General features: G+C 60.4%; 1 protein-coding gene across 1 annotated transcript in view; it reads left to right on the plus strand.

Annotated features, from left to right (window-relative positions):
* The first annotated feature begins 9,542 nt into the window (after positions 1-9,542).
* Positions 9,543-16,475, plus strand: part of LOC140896510 (uncharacterized) — a 347,929-nt gene continuing 340,996 nt past the window's right edge. The window contains exons 1-2 of the mRNA XM_073308434.1: positions 9,543-9,918; positions 12,747-12,892. Coding sequence (XP_073164535.1) covers positions 9,543-9,918; positions 12,747-12,892 — 522 coding nt within the window. The remainder of the gene's footprint in view (positions 9,919-12,746; positions 12,893-16,475) is intronic.

Here is a 16,475-nt window from a genome sequence, read left to right on the forward strand (position 1 = left end):
GTTCCATTTTTATCATGTGTTCAAATGAAGATCATACACAAAATGGCATTAACAGAAGGTTATGGTTGTATGGATAAGAACTCAAAAGTTAGGAAACGCCAGAGTTAAGGAAGCTTGCACAACCTGATCTCCTCCCCCTGCCTTTTTGTATCATCAGTTGAAGTAAATGGAACTGTGCTGATTTACGCCAGCTGAGGATTTGGCCAAAAGTGTTTTAATTATATGGTCGTGCTACTTCTCTAACATACAGTTTGGTATCACACCATATATCTGTATCGACTTCGACACATTCTGAAGGTTGCTGAGCTCCTGCAGCTCCCATTGACTTCAGTGCATCAGGATTTGTCCCTTAGAGAGAAAAGAACTTTCCCATATAAAATGTCCGAGGTATGTCTTTTAATAATTTTTCTGCATCCTTGGACTACACAAAGAGGATTTTTTTCTTTTATGGACATACATTTCTAACGAGAAACCTATTCTGTCATGATTTCAGCAGTTTCTTAGAGACATACAGTGTTGTCCTAACACAGGGGTTCCAAAATTTTGCTTGTGTGACCCCATTTTGAGACTTACTGTTTCCTGTGCCCCAGACAGCAACATAGTGACCAAGGAATCCAAGGAATTTACATAGAAAGTACGTTATTTAATGCCCTCTAATGTGACCCAGGGGCTTGCATGTTGCAACACATCTTCCTGAAGTCCAGTAGCAGGGGAGAAATTGTACATCTAATCTCCAATGTGACATCAGTGACAGATCGATACCAAGACTTGATGGACCCAAGTGAGCTGAATCCAGCTTCACACAAATACATGCTCATGAATGGCACCATCATTTTCAAGGCATGTGTTGAGCATGCAGGACATTCATTCTTGACAGTGAACCAGAACTCCAGGAGAGAAAGTTAGGTATATGTTCCTCTCAAGAATAGATTGCAGGAAATTTCGTTGAGATGTTCAATTTCAGCTGCTGGCAAATCCATGGCATCAGGCTTGCACTGAAAGGGGTTTCACACCTAATCATACTTTGTTATGTCTGAGTCAGGGAAAAAGGATGCAAACTGTTCCTCCAGCCAGCTAAAATACTCAGCCATCCCCTGCGTGGGAGGCTGAATAATTCCATTGTCAGCCAGGAATTTGCAGAGCTGCAGGAACGATTCATAGTTTGTCTTCAATGATTATTCTTCCAAAAAACAATTTTCTTCATGAATGGTGTGATTTGATCACTCAGTTGAAGGATGTGGGTGTTCTTTCCTTGCAGGCCTGTATTCAATTCATTCAGTCTCTGATATGTCTGTGACATAAATAAGAAGGCACATCTTCCTTTGGTGACAAAGAAAATCAATTAATTTACTCTTTTTGCAGTCCATTGCAGAGACATGCAGGTCATCTCTGAGTTCAAAAAATCTGCCTGTACTTTTTCCTCTTGAGAGCCAGTGAGTTGCAGTGTGGAACAACACCACGTCATGATAGGACCCAGTTTGTTCACACAGGTTTGCAAACGGACGTGTGAAAAGGCTGAGTCCTGATGTAGTTCACGGTAGACAAGACCTGCTGCAAAACTTCATCAACTCTGAATTCAGAGCTTTAGATGCTAGTTGTTTGTGAATCGTGCAGTGAGTCCACATAGTAGATGGAGCAACTTCTTTACCAAGGCATGCAGATCTACTTTGTGGCCCACCAGAACAGAAGGCCAACATGCAATCACATGGTATATTTTTGTCTTGCATGTAGCTTATCGAACATTCCTTGTGCCATCTCGTGTCTGGGAAGAGGGAGAGAGAAGAGAATGTCTTTGAGCATTGCACCTTCCTATGTGTATTTCACAAAAGCCAAGAAATGTGCATCACAATCCTCAGTGCTCACATCAATTTGAAGAGTTGCGACTTGGGAGTTGCCTAATTGGAATAGATATGAGCAAGCACTCGATGAAGAAAAAATGGTTACTCACCTTCTTGTAACGGTTGTTCTTCAAACTGTGTTGCTTGTGTCCATTCCATTCTCCTCCTGCCTACCCCTCTGTCAGAGTAGCCAGCAAGAACAAACCGAGGAGTGGCCGAATCACCAGGGTCATATATTCACCGCCATGGAGGCGCCACTCCAGGAGGCTCCACAGCCAACCCGATGGGTGCTGCAAGGGCAAAAGCTTCCAACGACTGTGCACATGGTGCACGCACACCTAATGGGACTGGACATGAGCAACGCATCTCGAAGAACAACAGCTACAAGAACGTGAGTAACGGTTTTTTTCCTGTGTGAGAGCTTTACATCAGTGAGGAATTCAGGAGCACTCCTAAGATATAGACTGAATTGACCAGTTGTGGCGGTTCACCTTCAACCAGAGAAGACTACACCATCACTGCAAACTCTTCAAAGAGCTTCCCTCGGACATCACCTCTGTCTTGCTCTGCTTCACCTTCAGCCAGCTGTTTTTCATCCACAAGCTGATCTCGACCAAGCATTGAGCCATCTTGGTGGTAAGGGTGTGGTCATATGTGGTGAAGTATAGGTAGAGCTGTGTATCCTCTGCAAATTGCTGGCACTTGCGTCCATGTTGTCTGATCCATTCACTTAGTTTCTGCATGTAGATGTTGAATAGGACAGGAGAGAATTTATCCTTATTGGATTCAATAAGTGAGGGGTCTAGAAGAGGAAATGCAGTTTCCCCACTCTGCTTGTTGGGTACATCCCTCCTGGAAGGACTCAAACAATTTTAGTGCATTACCCTGGACCTCTGCCACTGCTCTGCAGCATTTGATGGTCAGCCATTAAATAACATGTCTTGCCTGAGAGAGGTCTAGGAAGCTGAGAATAAAAGTTTGTCTTTGGCTAGCTTTTCTTCTATGAGCTTTCTCAGGAATGAAAGTTTGTTGTTTCATTTTCCCGCTGGAACACATAAAATAAAGTGCCAGTCCTGAAATCTCACTGGCAAAAAGGACTAGGACCTGGCCTCCATGGACCCTGACCTATTCCAAGATCCATGCCAGAACAAAAAACAAGGTGTTTCAGCAAAACCATTTATTGACCTGTTTGTATTTGGGGCATGATATAGTCCTGCGGCTGGAATAGGTATATTTTGCCGCAGAGCTCCTTTTGATATGGTTTTGATGAGTTGGTGGTTAGGTGAACTTGACTCTGCTGCTTGGCCTGGGGATGAACTGCATGAAAGATTTTACGTGTTGTCCTTAGTGGGAACTGCACTGCCTGTTATTTCATAAGCTTCTTGTGTGCCTGAGGCTAACTGGATTAGTGAAGGATTGCATGCATGCATGGTTTATGAAGCTTCTTTGATTACAAAGTCCAAAAATATATTACTTTTTATTATAAAAAGTTTTTCTTAATTTTTATTTAAAGAGAAGACAAAATTCCAGGCATTCTCTTGTTCTGCTGTCACACATACTTTCCAAAGAAGGGAAAGAAGGTGAGTTTCCTCTGCTTTTTCCATGATTAATTTTTTATCCTTTCATTTTCTTTCTAGTTTGTGCCCCACTTCCCTTGCTCACTAACTGCATGGGCCCACAAACAGCCCCTCACACACATGTAGGCCAGCTGGTGCTACCCTTTCTGCAAGATGAGTTCACAGCCTCGTGATCTCCTGGAGGTTTTGCTTTGCTGGTTTCCTGACTCCTTCTTTGCAAGAGGCTCTTTCAGTAGCACTGTTTACTTATCCAGACCAAGCACAACTTCATACTGATCATGCCAGTTAAAAACAACATGGGAGATGGCTGTCAAATACTTCCCATTTTATCTCCATTTATTTATACCACTTTAAAAAAAAAGGTTTTTAAATCATCTAGTTTTCCATATAGCTGGGCTATGCTAACACATGTGCTATTGCTGTTTCCCAGTGCTCAGCTAGGCATTTTAGCACGTGGGGTGAGCAAGCATATTTGCACCCCCTACGAGAGTGCACGGGACTATTTTTTTAGTCCCGCTCACGTCCCGCCCTGCAATACCCACTCCCACTCTAACCTGCTCCTCCATTGTTTGCTGAATTTTTATCCCACACCTGCTATTACGGCAGCAGGTCCTGCGGGACCTGTGGATCCCAGTCCCGCTACAGGACTCCTAGAAGCAGGGAAGTATTTGTACAGTGCACAGCACAAATCCCAACCTTATTGCTACAACAATATAAGTAATCAAACTCATCAAAGCTGTGAGACTAATGTAACCAGGCAGCTTTCTGATAAAGGGACAGAAAACCTGGGATAACCAAATATTTCTCTGACTCAGAATATAGTGGATCGCATCTCTGTGGGTATAGTGTCTGAACAGGAAAGGGTAAGTGCTCATCCATCTCAAGGGGTCTTGCAGTATTCCACTTGATCTCTGTCATTCAATGTATGTGTGAAGGCACTAGGGGAGCATGCAAGATGCATTGGTCTCCAGATTGTCAGCATACAGATGATATTCAGCTCCTTAGCTCTGATGAATCTCACCTAGATCCTCTAGAGTCTGATTTTTTTCAATATCTGGCCAAGACAAGATCCTTGATGAAAGCAAGCCTGCTTAATCTTATTCTGGACAAGTCACTTGATTCTGGTGGATAGGAAGAAGCATTTTGACAAACTGGCTGGGACTATGAATTCTTTAACTGAAGGAGTATTATGCCTGTTCTTTAGTTTTACTGATTCAGAATCCAGGCAAGTCATGCCTCACCAACCTGATTGCCTTCTGTGACGCGATCACTGGCTCTGTGGATGAGGGGAAAGTGGTGGATGTGATATATCTTGACTTTAGCAAAGCTTTTGACACGGTCTCCCACAGTATTCTTGCCAGCAAGTTAAAGAAGTATGGGCTGGATGAATGGACTATAAAGTGGATAGAAAGCGGGCTAGATTGTTGGGCTCAAGGGGTAGTGCGGGGCCCCTGTGCAGGGGAAGGGCAGGGTTGGGGGGGCGCCGTGCGGGTCGGGGGCTGGGGGCTCTCTGCCCGGGGGAGGGGCGGGGGGCTCTGTGCGGGACAGGGGCTTTGGGGGTGGGGGGGCTCTGCCCGGGGGTGGAAGGGGTGGGGGCTGTGGGGGGGGCTCTGCCCGGGGGGGCTCTGTGAGGGTCGGGGGCTGTGGGGAGGGGGGGCTCTGCCCGGGGGGGAAGGGGTGGGGGCTGTGGGGGGGGCTCTGTGAGGGTCGGGGGCTGTAGGGAAGGGGGGCTCTGCCCGGGAGGGGGAAGGGGCTGTGGGGGTGCTCTGCCCGGGGGGGGGAAGGGCTGTGGGGGCGCGGGGGGCGCTCTGCCCGGGGGGTGGTGGGATTGGGGCGCGGGGGGCGCTCTGCCCGGGGGGGGGAAGGGGCCGTGGGGGCGCGGGGGGGCGCTCTGCCCGGGGGGTGGTGGGAAGGGGCCGTGGGGGCGCGGGGGGCGCTCTGCCCGGGGGGGGGTGGGAAGGGGCCGTGGGGGCGCGGGGGGCGCTCTGCCCGGGGGGTGGTGGGAAGGGGCCGTGGGGGCGCGGGGGGCGCTCTGCCCGGGGGGGGGGGGAAGGGGCCGTGGGGGCGCGGGGGGCGCTCTGCCCGGGGGGGGGAAGGGGCCGTGGGGGCGCGGGGGGCACTCTGCCCGGGGGGGGAAAGGGGCTGTGGGGGCGCGGGGGGCGCTCTGCCCGGGGGGGGAAAGGGGCTGTGGGGGCACGGGGGGCGCTCTGCCCGGGGGGGAAGGGGCTGTGGGGAAGGGGGGTTCTGCCCGGGGGGGGAAGGGGCCGTGGGGGGCGCTCTGCCCGGGGGGGGGGGAAAGGGGCCGTGGGGGCGCGGGGGGCGCTCTGCCCAGGGGGGGAAAGGGGCTGTGGGGGCGCGGGGTTCTTCCCGGGGGGGAAGGGGCTGTGGGGAAGGGGGGCTCTGCCCGGGGGGGGGAAGGGGCCGTGGGGGGCGCTCTGCCCGGGGGGGGGAAAGGGGCTGTGGGGAAGGGGGGCTCTGCCCGGGGGGGGGAAGGGGCCGTGGGGGGCGCTCTGCCCGGGGGGGGAAGAGGCTGTGGGGAAGGGGGGCTCTGCCCGGGGGGGGGAAGGGGCCGTGGGGGCGCGGGGGGCGCTCTGCCCGGGAGGGGAAGGGGCCGTGGGGGCGCGGGGGGCGCTCTGCCCGGGGGGGGAAGGGGCCGTGGGGGTGCGGGGGGCGCTCTGCCCGGGGGGGGGGAAGGGGCCGTGGGGGCGCGGGGGGGGGCGCTCTGCCCGGGGGGGGGAAGGGGCCGTGGGGGCGCGGGGGGCGCTCTGCCCGGGGGGGAAGGGGCCGTGGGGGGCGCTCTGCCCGGGGGGGGAAGGGGCCGTGGAGGCGCGGGGGGCGCTCTGCCCGGGAGGGGAAGGGGCCGTGGGGAAGGGGCGCTCTGCCCGCGGGGGGCGCTCTGCCCGGGGGGGGAAGGGGCTGTGGGGAAGGGGGGCTCTGCCCGGGGGGGGAAGGGGCCGTGGGGGGCGCTCTGCCCGGGAGGGGAAGGGGCCGTGGGGGGCGCTCTGCCCGGGAGGGGAAGGGGCCGTGGGGGCACGGGGGGGCGCTCTGCCCGGGAGGGGAAAGGGGTTGTGGGGGCGCGGGGGGCGCTCTGCCCGGGGGGGGAAGGGGCTGTGGGGAAGGGGGGCTCTGCCCGGGGGGGGAAGGGGCCGCTCTGCCTGGGGGGGGAAGGGGCCGTGGGGGCGCGGGGGGCGCTCTGCCCGGGGGGGGAAGGGGCCGTGGGGGCGCGGGGGGCGCTCTGCCCGGGGGGGGAAAGGGGCCGTGGGGGCGCGGGGGGCGCTCTGCCCGGGGGGGGAAAGGGGCCGTGGGGGCGCAGGGGGCGCTCTGCCCGGGGGGGAAGGGGCTGTGGGGAAGGGGGGCTCTGCCCGGAGGGGGGGAAGGGGCCGTGGGGGGCGCTCTGCCCGGGGGGGGAAAGGGGCTGTGGGGGCGCGGGGGGCGCTCTGCCCGGGGGGGAAAGGGGCTGTGGGGAAGGGGGGCTCTGCCCGGGAGGGGAAGGGGCCGTGGGGGCGCGGGGGGGGCGCTCTGCCCGGGGGGGGAAGGGGCCGTGGGGGCGCGGGGGGCGCTCTGCCCGGGGGGGGGAAGGGGCCGTGGGGGGCGCTCTGCCCGGGGGGGGGGAAGGGGCCGTGGGGGGCTCTCTGCCCGGGGGGAGAAGGGGCCGTGGGGGCGCGGGGGGCGCTCTGCCCGGGGGGGGGAAGGGGCCGTGGGGGCGCGGGGGGCGCTCTGCCCGGGGGGGGGAAGGGGCCGTGGGGGGCGCTCTGCCCGGGGGGGGAAGGGGCCGTGGGGGCGCGGGGGGCGCTCTGCCCGGGGGGGGAAGGGGCCGTGGGGGCGCGGGGGGCGCTCTGCCCGGGGGGGGGAAGGGGCCGTGGGGGCGCGGGGGGCGCTCTGCCCGGGGGGGGGAAGGGGCCGTGGGGGCGCTCTGCCCGGGGGGGGAAGGGGCCGTGGGGGGCGCTCTGCCCGGGGGGGGAAGGGGCCGTGGGGGGCGCTCTGCCCGGGGGGTGGTGGGAAGGGGCCGTGGGGGCGCGGGGGGCGCTCTGCCCGGGGGGGGAAGGGGCCGTGGGGGCGCGGGGGGCGCTCTGCCCGGGGGGGGGGAAGGGGCCGTGGGGGGCGCTCTGCCCGGGGGGGGAAGGGGCCGTGGGGCCGTGGGGGGCGCTCTGCCCGTGGGGGGGAAGGGGCCGTGAGGGCGCGGGGGTCGCTCTGCCCGGGGGGGGGGAAGGGGCCGTGGGGGGCGCTCTGCCCGGGGGGGGAAGGGGCCGTGGGGCCGTGGGGGGCGCTCTGCCCGTGGGGGGGAAGGGGCCGTGGGGGCGCGGGGGGCGCTCTGCCCGGGAGGGGAAGGGGCCGTGGGGGCGCGGGGGGCGCTCTGCCCGGGGGGGGAAGGGGCCATGGGGGCGCGGGGGGCGCTCTGCCCGGGGGGGGAAGGGGCCGTGGGGGCGCGGGGGGCGCTCTGCCCGGGGGGGGGAAGGGGCCGTGGGGGGCGCTCTGCCCGGGGGGGGGAAGGGGCCGTGGGGGCGCGGGGGGCGCTCTGCCCGGGGGGGGGAAGGGGCCGTGGGGGGCGCTCTGCCCGGGGGGGGAAGGGGCCGTGGGGGCGCGGGGGGCGCTCTGCCCGGGGGGGGGGGAAGGGGCCGTGGGGGGCGCTCTGCCCGGGGGGGGAAGGGGCCGTGGGGGCGCGGGGGGCGCTCTGCCCGGGGGGGGGGAAGGGGCCGTGGGGGGCGCTCTGCCCGGGGGGGGAAGGGGCCGTGGGGGCGCGGGGGGCGCTCTGCCCGGGGGGGGAAGGGGCCGTGGGGGCGCGGGGGGCGCTCTGCCCGGGGGGGGGGGAAGGGGCCGTGGGGGGCGCTCTGCCCGGGGGGGGAAGGGACCGTGGGGCCGTGGGGCCGTGGGGGGCGCTCTGCCCGTGGGGGGGAAGGGGCCGTGGGGGCCGCTCTGCCCGGGGGGGGGAAGGGGCCGTGGGGGCGCGGGGGGCGCTCTGCCCGGGAGGGGAAGGGGCCGTGGGGGGCGCTCTGCCCGGGGGGGGAAGGGGCCATGGGGGCGCGGGGGGCGCTCTGCCCGGGGGGGGAAGGGGCCGTGGGGGCGCGGGGGGCGCTCTGCCCGGGGGGGGGAAAGGGCCGTGGGGGGCGCTCTGCCCGGGGGGGGGAAGGGGCCGTGGGGGCGCGGGGGGCGCTCTGCCCGGGGGGGGGAAGGGGCCGTGGGGGGCGCTCTGCCCGGGGGGGGAAGGGGCCGTGGGGGCGCGGGGGGCGCTCTGCCCGGGGGGGGGAAGGGGCCGTGGGGGGCGCTCTGCCCGGGGGGGGAAGGGGCCGTGGGGGCGCGGGGGGCGCTCTGCCCGGGGGGGGGAAGGGGCCGTGGGGGCGCGGGGGGCGCTCTGCCCGGGGGGGGGAAGGGGCCGTGGGGGGCGCTCTGCCCGGGGGGGGAAGGGGCCGTGGGGGCGCGGGGGCGCGGGGGGCGCTCTGCCCGGGGGGGGGGGAAGGGGCCGTGGGGGGCGCTCTGCCCGGGGGGGGGAAGGGGCCGTGGGGGCGCGGGGGGCGCTCTGCCCGGGGGGGGGAAGGGGCCGTGGGGGGCGCTCTGCCCGGGGGGGGGAAGGGGCCGTGGGGGGCGCTCTGCCCGGGGGGGGAAGGGGCCGTGGGGGCGCGGGGGGCGCTCTGCCCGGGGGGGGAAGGGGCCGTGGGGGCCCGGGGGGGAAGGGGCCGTGGGGGCGCGGGGGGCGCTCTGCCCGGGGGGGGGAAGGGGCCGTGGGGGGCGCTCTGCCCGGGGGGGGAAGGGGCCGTGGGGCCGTGGGGGTCGCTCTGCCCGGGGGGGGGAAGGGGCCGTGGGGGCGCGGGGGGCGCTCTGCCCGGGGGGGGAAGGGGCCGTGGGGGCGCGGGGGTCGCTCTGCCCGGGGGGGGAAGGGGCCGTGGGGGCCCGTGGGGGGAAGGGGCCGTGGGGGCGCGGGGGGCGCTCTGCCCGGGGGGGGGGAAGGGGCCGTGGGGGGCGCTCTGCCCGGGGGGGGGTGTTGTTCCGGAAGCCGGACTGTTCCCCCTCCCCGCAGCCGCCGAAGACGGACGAACCCAAGAACTTGACCCCCCCCGTCCCCGTCCCCGTCCCCGTCGCGACCGCGGCTGGCCGCCCCCCTGCGCTCCGGGAGCTGCCCCCACCCGTCCCCATGGCAACCGCGCGCTGGGCGTTCTCGCCGCTCAGCTTCCTCCAGTTCTCCGAAGAGTCCCGCCTCCCGCTCCTCCGCCCAATGGCGCTCGCCCGTGGCAAGAGGCTGCACTTCTATTGGGGGACCAATCTGTCCTTCCACGCTCCGCGCCGCCCCGGGGCCGGGCCGGCCGGACTCCGCGCCCCGCCCCCTGGACCGTTGATTGGACAGGAGTCGCGGGGAGGGCGGGACGCGGTCAGGACGCATTGCGAATGGCAGAGCGCCTTGTCGGTCAAGGGCTGGGCGGGACGCGGGTCTGGCGGCCTCGTTCGAACCGCAGAGCCGGGGCCGGCGGCCAGCACGGCGCGGCTGCGTCGGCGCGCGGGGCTCGCCGCAGGTGAGGGGCCCGTGAGAGACGGGGGGGGTCGGGGCCGGGCCCTGGGGGTCGGGGCCGGGGGGGCCCGTGAGACACGGGGGGTCCCTGGGGGTCGGGGCGTCCCTGGGGGTCGGGGCCCGTGAGACACGGGGGGGGGCCCTGGGGGTCGGGGCCCGTGAGACACGGGGGGGGGGCCCTGGGGGTCGGGGCCCGTGAGACACGGGGGGCGGGCCCTGGGGGTCGGGGCCCGTGAGACATGGGGGGGGGTCGGGGTAGGGCCCTGGGGGTCGGGACTCTTAATGGTGTGTGGGTATCACTCTGTGGAGGGGCCTGTGACACCGGGGGGGGTAGCCCGTGAGAGACGGGAGGGGGGGGTAGCAGGGTAAGGTCCGGGGGGGGCCGTGAGAGACGGGAGGGGAGGTAGCAGGGTAAGGCCCGGGGGGGGGGTCGGGGCCCGTGAGACACGGGGGGGGGGTCGGGGTAGGGCCCTGGGGGTCGGGGCCCGTGAGACATGGGGGGGGGGGTCGGGGTAGGGCCCTGGGGGTCGGGACTCTTAATGGTGTGTGGGTATCACTCTGTGGAGGGGCCTGTGACACCGGGGGGGGTAGCCCGTGAGAGACGGGAGGGGGGGTAGCAGGGTAAGGTCCGGGGGGGGCCGTGAGAGACGGGAGGGGAGGTAGCAGGGTAAGGCCCGGGGGGGGGTTGGGGCCCGTGAGACACGGGGGGGGGTCGGGGTAGGGCCCTGGGGGGCCCGTGAGACACGGGGGGGGGTCGGGGTAGGGCCCTGGGGGGCCCGTGAGACATGGGGGGGGGTCGGGGCCCGTGAGACATGGGGGGGGGTCGGGGTAGGGCCCTGGGGGTCGGGGCCCGTGAGACATGGGGGGGGGGGTCGGGGTAGGGCCCTGGGGGTCGGGACTTTTAATGGTGTGTGGGTATCACTCTGTGGAGGGGCCTGTGACACCAGGGAGGGGGCATTAGTGTAATGCCCTGGGTGGCTTTTCCACACTCTTAAGCAAAGTAGTGTAGACCAGGGCTAAGAGCCAGAACTACTTTAATGTGAATTTGCTACCTTTTAGTTCGTGGTATCAGGGCCTACCCAGGGCATTTACAGTGCAAAACGTTAGTGCAGTGATATTCAAACCTCAGTAGGGTTGCCAATTTTATATTTGCAGAAAACCAAACACCCCTGCCTTGCCCCTTCTCTGAGGCCACACCCCTGCTCACGCCATCCCCCCTCCCTCTGCCCTTGTTCACTTAGCTGCAGGGGTATGAGAGGGGGTGAGGGCTTTGGGGTGGGGCCAGAGATGAGAGGTTTGGGGTGCAGGAGGGGATTCCAGTTTGGGGCAGGTGGTTGGGGTGTGAGGGCTCTGGCTGGGGGTGTGGCTCTGGGCTGGGGCCAGGGATGAGAGGTTTGGGGTGTAGGAGGGGACTCTGGGCTGGGGCAAGGGGTTGGGGTGTGGGAGGGGGTACAAACTCTGGGCTGGGGGGGCAGAAACGAGGGGTTCAGGGTGCAGGAGGGGGATCCAGGCTGGGGCAGGAGGTTGGGGTGCAGGAGGGTACGGGCTGTGCCTGGGGTGTTGGCTCTGGGGTGTGGCTGGAGGTGAGGTTTTTGGGGTGTAGGAGAGGGCTCCGGTCTGGGGCGGGGGGTTAGGGTGTGGTAGGAGGTGAGTGCTCCGGCTGGGGGTGCAGGCTGTGGGGTGGGGCCAGGGGTGCAGGAGGGGACTCTGGGCTGAGGTAGGTGGTTAGGGTGTGAACTCTGGTTGGGGGTACGGGTTCTGGGGTGGGGCTGGAGATGAGGGGTTTGGGGTGCAGGAGAGGGCTCCGGGCTGGGACAGGGAGTTGGAGTGCAGGTGGGTGTGAGGGCTCCAGCTGCGGGTGTGGGCTCTGGGGTGGGCCCACGGTTTGGGGTGCAGGAGGGGGCTCAGGGTTGGGGCAGGAGGTTGGGATGTGGGTGGGGTGCAGTCTCCAGGCAGCGCTTACCTCAGGCACCTCCCAGGAAGTAGTGACATCTCTCTCCGCCTCCCAGGTGGAGGTGTGACCACCGGGCTCTGCATGCTGCTCGAGCCTGCAGGCCAGGAACCATGGCCAATGGGAGCTGCTGAGTTGGTGCTGGGGGCTGCGGCAGCACCGTGCAGAGTCCTTGTGTTCTTCCCTCCATCTAGGAGCTAGAGGGAGATGCCAGCAGCTTCCCAGGAGTCTAGTGGGGCCAGGTAGGGAGCCTGGCTGTGCTGCCAATCAGACTTTCAATGGCTCAGTCAGTGGTGCTGACCAGCGCCCCCAGGGTCCCTTTTCGACCAGGTGTTCTGGTTGAAAACCAGACACCTGGCAATCCTAGACCTCAGTAATTCAGGAGCCAAATTAGGGATCAGCATTACCCAAAAGAGCCATGGTGGTGTGAATTAATTGGTTCATTTTATTTATATATATATAATATATGAAATTCTCACAGCAAAAATGGCTGACGAGGTATTCTACAATTGGTTAATAACATAGCAACAGCATCCTGATTGGTTAACAATTAAATCACACAGTGTTTAAATATCAGGTACTGCAAAGAGCTACAGGAGACACATTAAAGAGCCACTTGCGGCGCGTGAGCCTCAGTCTGAGCATCACTGCATTAGTGCATGCTGCTACTCACACCCCCAGAGTCCAAACCGTGAGGCTAGGCATACTAGCCACAAGTGATGTGGTGGATTCTGCATCACTTGTAGTATTTAATTGAGATATGCTGTAATGACCCAATCAAAAGCTATACAGGCTGTGGGATTAGATGATCACGTTGGTCCTTACTGACCTTAAATATATTAACCTAATCTTATAGCTATTTTACTTGCCCTTTCCTGCAGAAGTTGGTGATGAAAGGGAAGTAGATGGCCATGATCCCTGTTGCTCTTTTGAGATGAAGCAGCTCTTTGGAGAGTTCCATATGTTGTATCGGGAGCGCCTGCGCCAACTGGAAATCATGGATGATGCACAGGAGGAGGTTCTCAGAGTGAGTCTTTCCCAATGGAGCACCTGCTTGTCCTGTCGAGCAACCTTCAGGGCACATGGGGCTCATCCTAACTTTGTCTCTCCCAGTTATACAAGGAGATAAGCGAATTGAGGAATCGCTTTGTCATTTTTGGGGGGTGGGGAGGTGTAGAAGCACCAGATGCTTTGCTAGTGGAGCTCAGCAGCAAGACACCTTACTGCATTGGCTTGTGTCATGTGTTGCAATTGCCAGAGATTTGTAATGGGATGGGTATAAGAGAACAACAGTTCAAATTGTCATAATTTCTCTAGGACTTGAAACCAAATCCTAATGACTCTTGGATGTAAGCAGAGTACCTTAGTGTTGTCCTCTTGCAGCTACTTGCATTAATGTACTCCGCTTACAGGGAGAATGAGGAGTTGGGGTGAAAGATACAATAAGGTGATTCTTCTTCAGTCTGTTTTCTCCCCAACTACATCTCCTGTTGTTGTCACACTCTCTGCTAACCCCATACATTGTGCTGACACTCTGCCTTCTGCTGTCCTTTGTGGCTGGTGAAAATCAGTGGGGATGTACTGGGTCCATTGTTGATTGTGGTTTCCCTATTTGTGGGGATGAAGGAGTTGTGGTCCTTGTGTTTTTTTAAGCTATTGTGAGGCCCATTCTCCAGAAAGCCAGATTGTCAATCTCAAGAGTTGGTTAACTCTCACGTGCTGTTCCATTTTACATTATTGGAGAAAATTGTGGGTGAGCACTTCTCACAATTTCTTGGTTCCTCAGGCTGCCTTGACCTTGGTCAATCTGGTTACAGAGATAGATATGGTTGTGTTATTGGCTGATCTCTTTCTACCAAGGAAGAAAATAAAGTGTCATTGTTCAAGGGATTTTCCTGACATATTTGTGGAGCTGCTCTTGAGTGACTCAAGCCTATCTTTCTGAGGGTATGTCTACACTACGGAATAAGGTCGAATTTATAGAAGTCATTTTTTTAGAAATCGGTTCTATATATTCGAGTGTGTGTGTCCTCACAGAAAATGCTCTAAGTGCATTAACTCGGCGGAGGGCTTCCACAGTACCGAGGCTAGAGTCGACTTCCGGAGCGTTGCACTGTGGGTAGCTATCCCACAGTTCCCGCAGTCTCCGCTGCCCATTGGAATTCTGGGTTGAGATCCCAATGCCTGATGGGGCTAAAACATTGTCGCGGGTGGTTCTGGGTACATATCGTCAGGCCCCCGTTCCCTCCCTCCCTCCCTCCGTGAAAGCAAGGGCAGACAATCGTTTCGCGCCTTTTTTCCCGAGTTACCTGTGCAGACGCCATACCACGGCAAGCATGGAGCCCGCTCAGGTAACCGTCACCCTATGACTCCTGGGTGCTGGCAGACGCGGTACGGCATTGCTACACAGTAGCAGCAACCCCTTGCCTTGTGGCAGCAGACGGTACAGTACAACTGGCAGCCGTCATCGTCATGTCCGAGGTGCTCCTGGCCACGTCAGCTGGGAGTGCCTGGACAGACATGGGCGCAGGGACTAAATTTGGAGTGACTTGACCAGGTCATTCTCTTTAGTCCTGCAGTCAGTCCTATTGAACCGTCTTATGGTGAGCAGGCAGGCGATACGGATTGCTAGCAGTCGTATTGTACCATCTTCTGCCGAGCAGCCATGAGATGTGGATGGCATGCAGTCCTTCTGCACCGTCTGCTGCCAGCCAAAGATGTAAAAGATAGATGGAGTGGATCAAAACAAGAAATAGACCAGATTTGTTCTGTATTCATTTGCTTCTCCCCCTCCCCCGTCTAGGGGACTCATTCTTCTAGGTCACACTGCAGTCACTCACAGAGAAGGTGCAGTGAGGTAAATCTAGCCATGTATCAATCAGAGGCCAGGCTAACCTTCTTGTTCCAATAAGAACGATAACTTAGGTGCACCATTTCCTATTGGAACCCTCCATGAAGTCCTGCCTGAAATACTCCTTGATGTAAAGACACCCCCTTTGTTGATTTTAGTTCCCTGAAGCCAACCCTGTAAGCCGTGTCGTCAGTCGCCCCTCCCTCTGTCAGAGCAACGGCAGACAACCGTTCCGTGCCTTTTTTCCGTGTGGATGCCATACCAAGGCAAGCTTGGAGGCTGCTCAGCTCACTTGTGCAATTAGGAGCACATTAAACACCACACGCATTATCCAGCAGCATATGCAGCACCAGAACCTGGCAAAGCGATACCGGGCGAGGAGGCGACGTCAGCGCGGTCCCGTGAGTGATCAGGACATGGACACAGATTTCTCTGAAAGCATGGGCCCTGACAATGCATGCATCATGGTGCTAATGGGGCAGGTTCATGCTGTGGAACGCCGATTCTGGGCTCGGGAAACAAGCACAGACTGGTGGGACCGCATAGTGTTGCAGGTCTGGGACGATTCCCAGTGGCTGTGAAACTTCCGCATGCGTAAAGGCACTTTCATGGAACTTTGTGACTTGCTTTCCCCTGCCCTGAAGCGCATGAATACCAAGATGAGAGCAGCCCTCACAGTTGAGAAGCGAGTGGCGATAGCCCTGTGGAAGCTTGCAACGCCAGACAGCTACCGGTCAGTTGGGAATCAATTTGGAGTGGGCAAATCTACTGTGGGGGCTGCTGTGATGCAAGTAGCCCATGCAATCAAAGATCTGGTGACATCAAGGGTAGTGACCCTGGGAAATGTGCAGGTCATAGTGGATGGCTTTGCTGTAATGGGATTCCTTAACTGTGGTGGGGCCATAGACGGAACCCATATCCCTATCTTGGCACCGGAGCACCAAGCCACCGAGTACATAAACCGCAAGGGGTACTTTTCGATAGTGCTGCAAGCTCTGGTGGATCACCTGGGACGTTTCACCAACATCAACGTGGGATGGCTGGGAAAGGTACATGACGCTCGCATCTTCAGGAACTCTGGTCTGTTTCAAAAGCTGCAGGAAGGGACTTTATTCCCAGACCAGAAAATAACTGTTGGGGATGTTGAAATGCCTATATGTATCCTTGGGGACCCAGCCTACCCCTTAATGCCATGGCTCATGAAGCCATACACAGGCAGCCTGGACAGTAGTCAGGAGCTGTTCAACTACAGGCTGAGCAAGTGCAGAATGGTGGTAGAAAGTGCATTTGGACGTTTAGAGGCGCGCTGGCGCAGTTTACTGACTCGCTTAGACCTCAGCGAAACCAATATTCCCACTGTTATTACTGCTTGCTGTGTGCTCCAGAATATCTGTGAGAGTAAGGGGGAGACGTTTATGGTGGGGTGGGAGGTTGAGGCAAATAGCCTGGCTGCTGGTTATGCGCAGCCAGACACCAGGGCGGTTAGAAGAGCACAGGAGGGCGTGGTACGCATCAGAGAAGCTTTGAAAACCAGTTTCATGACTGGCCAGGCTACGGTGTGAAAGTTCTGTTTGTTTCTCCTTGATGAAACCACCCGCCCCTCCTCCCGTCAATCACCGCTTGCAGAGGCAATAAAGTCATTGTTTCTTCACATTCATGCATTCTTTATTCATTCATCACACAAATAGGGGGATGACTACCAAGGTAGCCCAGGAGGGGTGGTGGTGGAGGAGGGAAGGAAAATGCCACACAGCACTTT

The sequence above is a fragment of the Lepidochelys kempii genome, chromosome 12, assembly GCF_965140265.1.
Source record: "Lepidochelys kempii isolate rLepKem1 chromosome 12, rLepKem1.hap2, whole genome shotgun sequence".
NCBI lineage: Eukaryota > Metazoa > Chordata > Testudines > Cheloniidae > Lepidochelys > Lepidochelys kempii.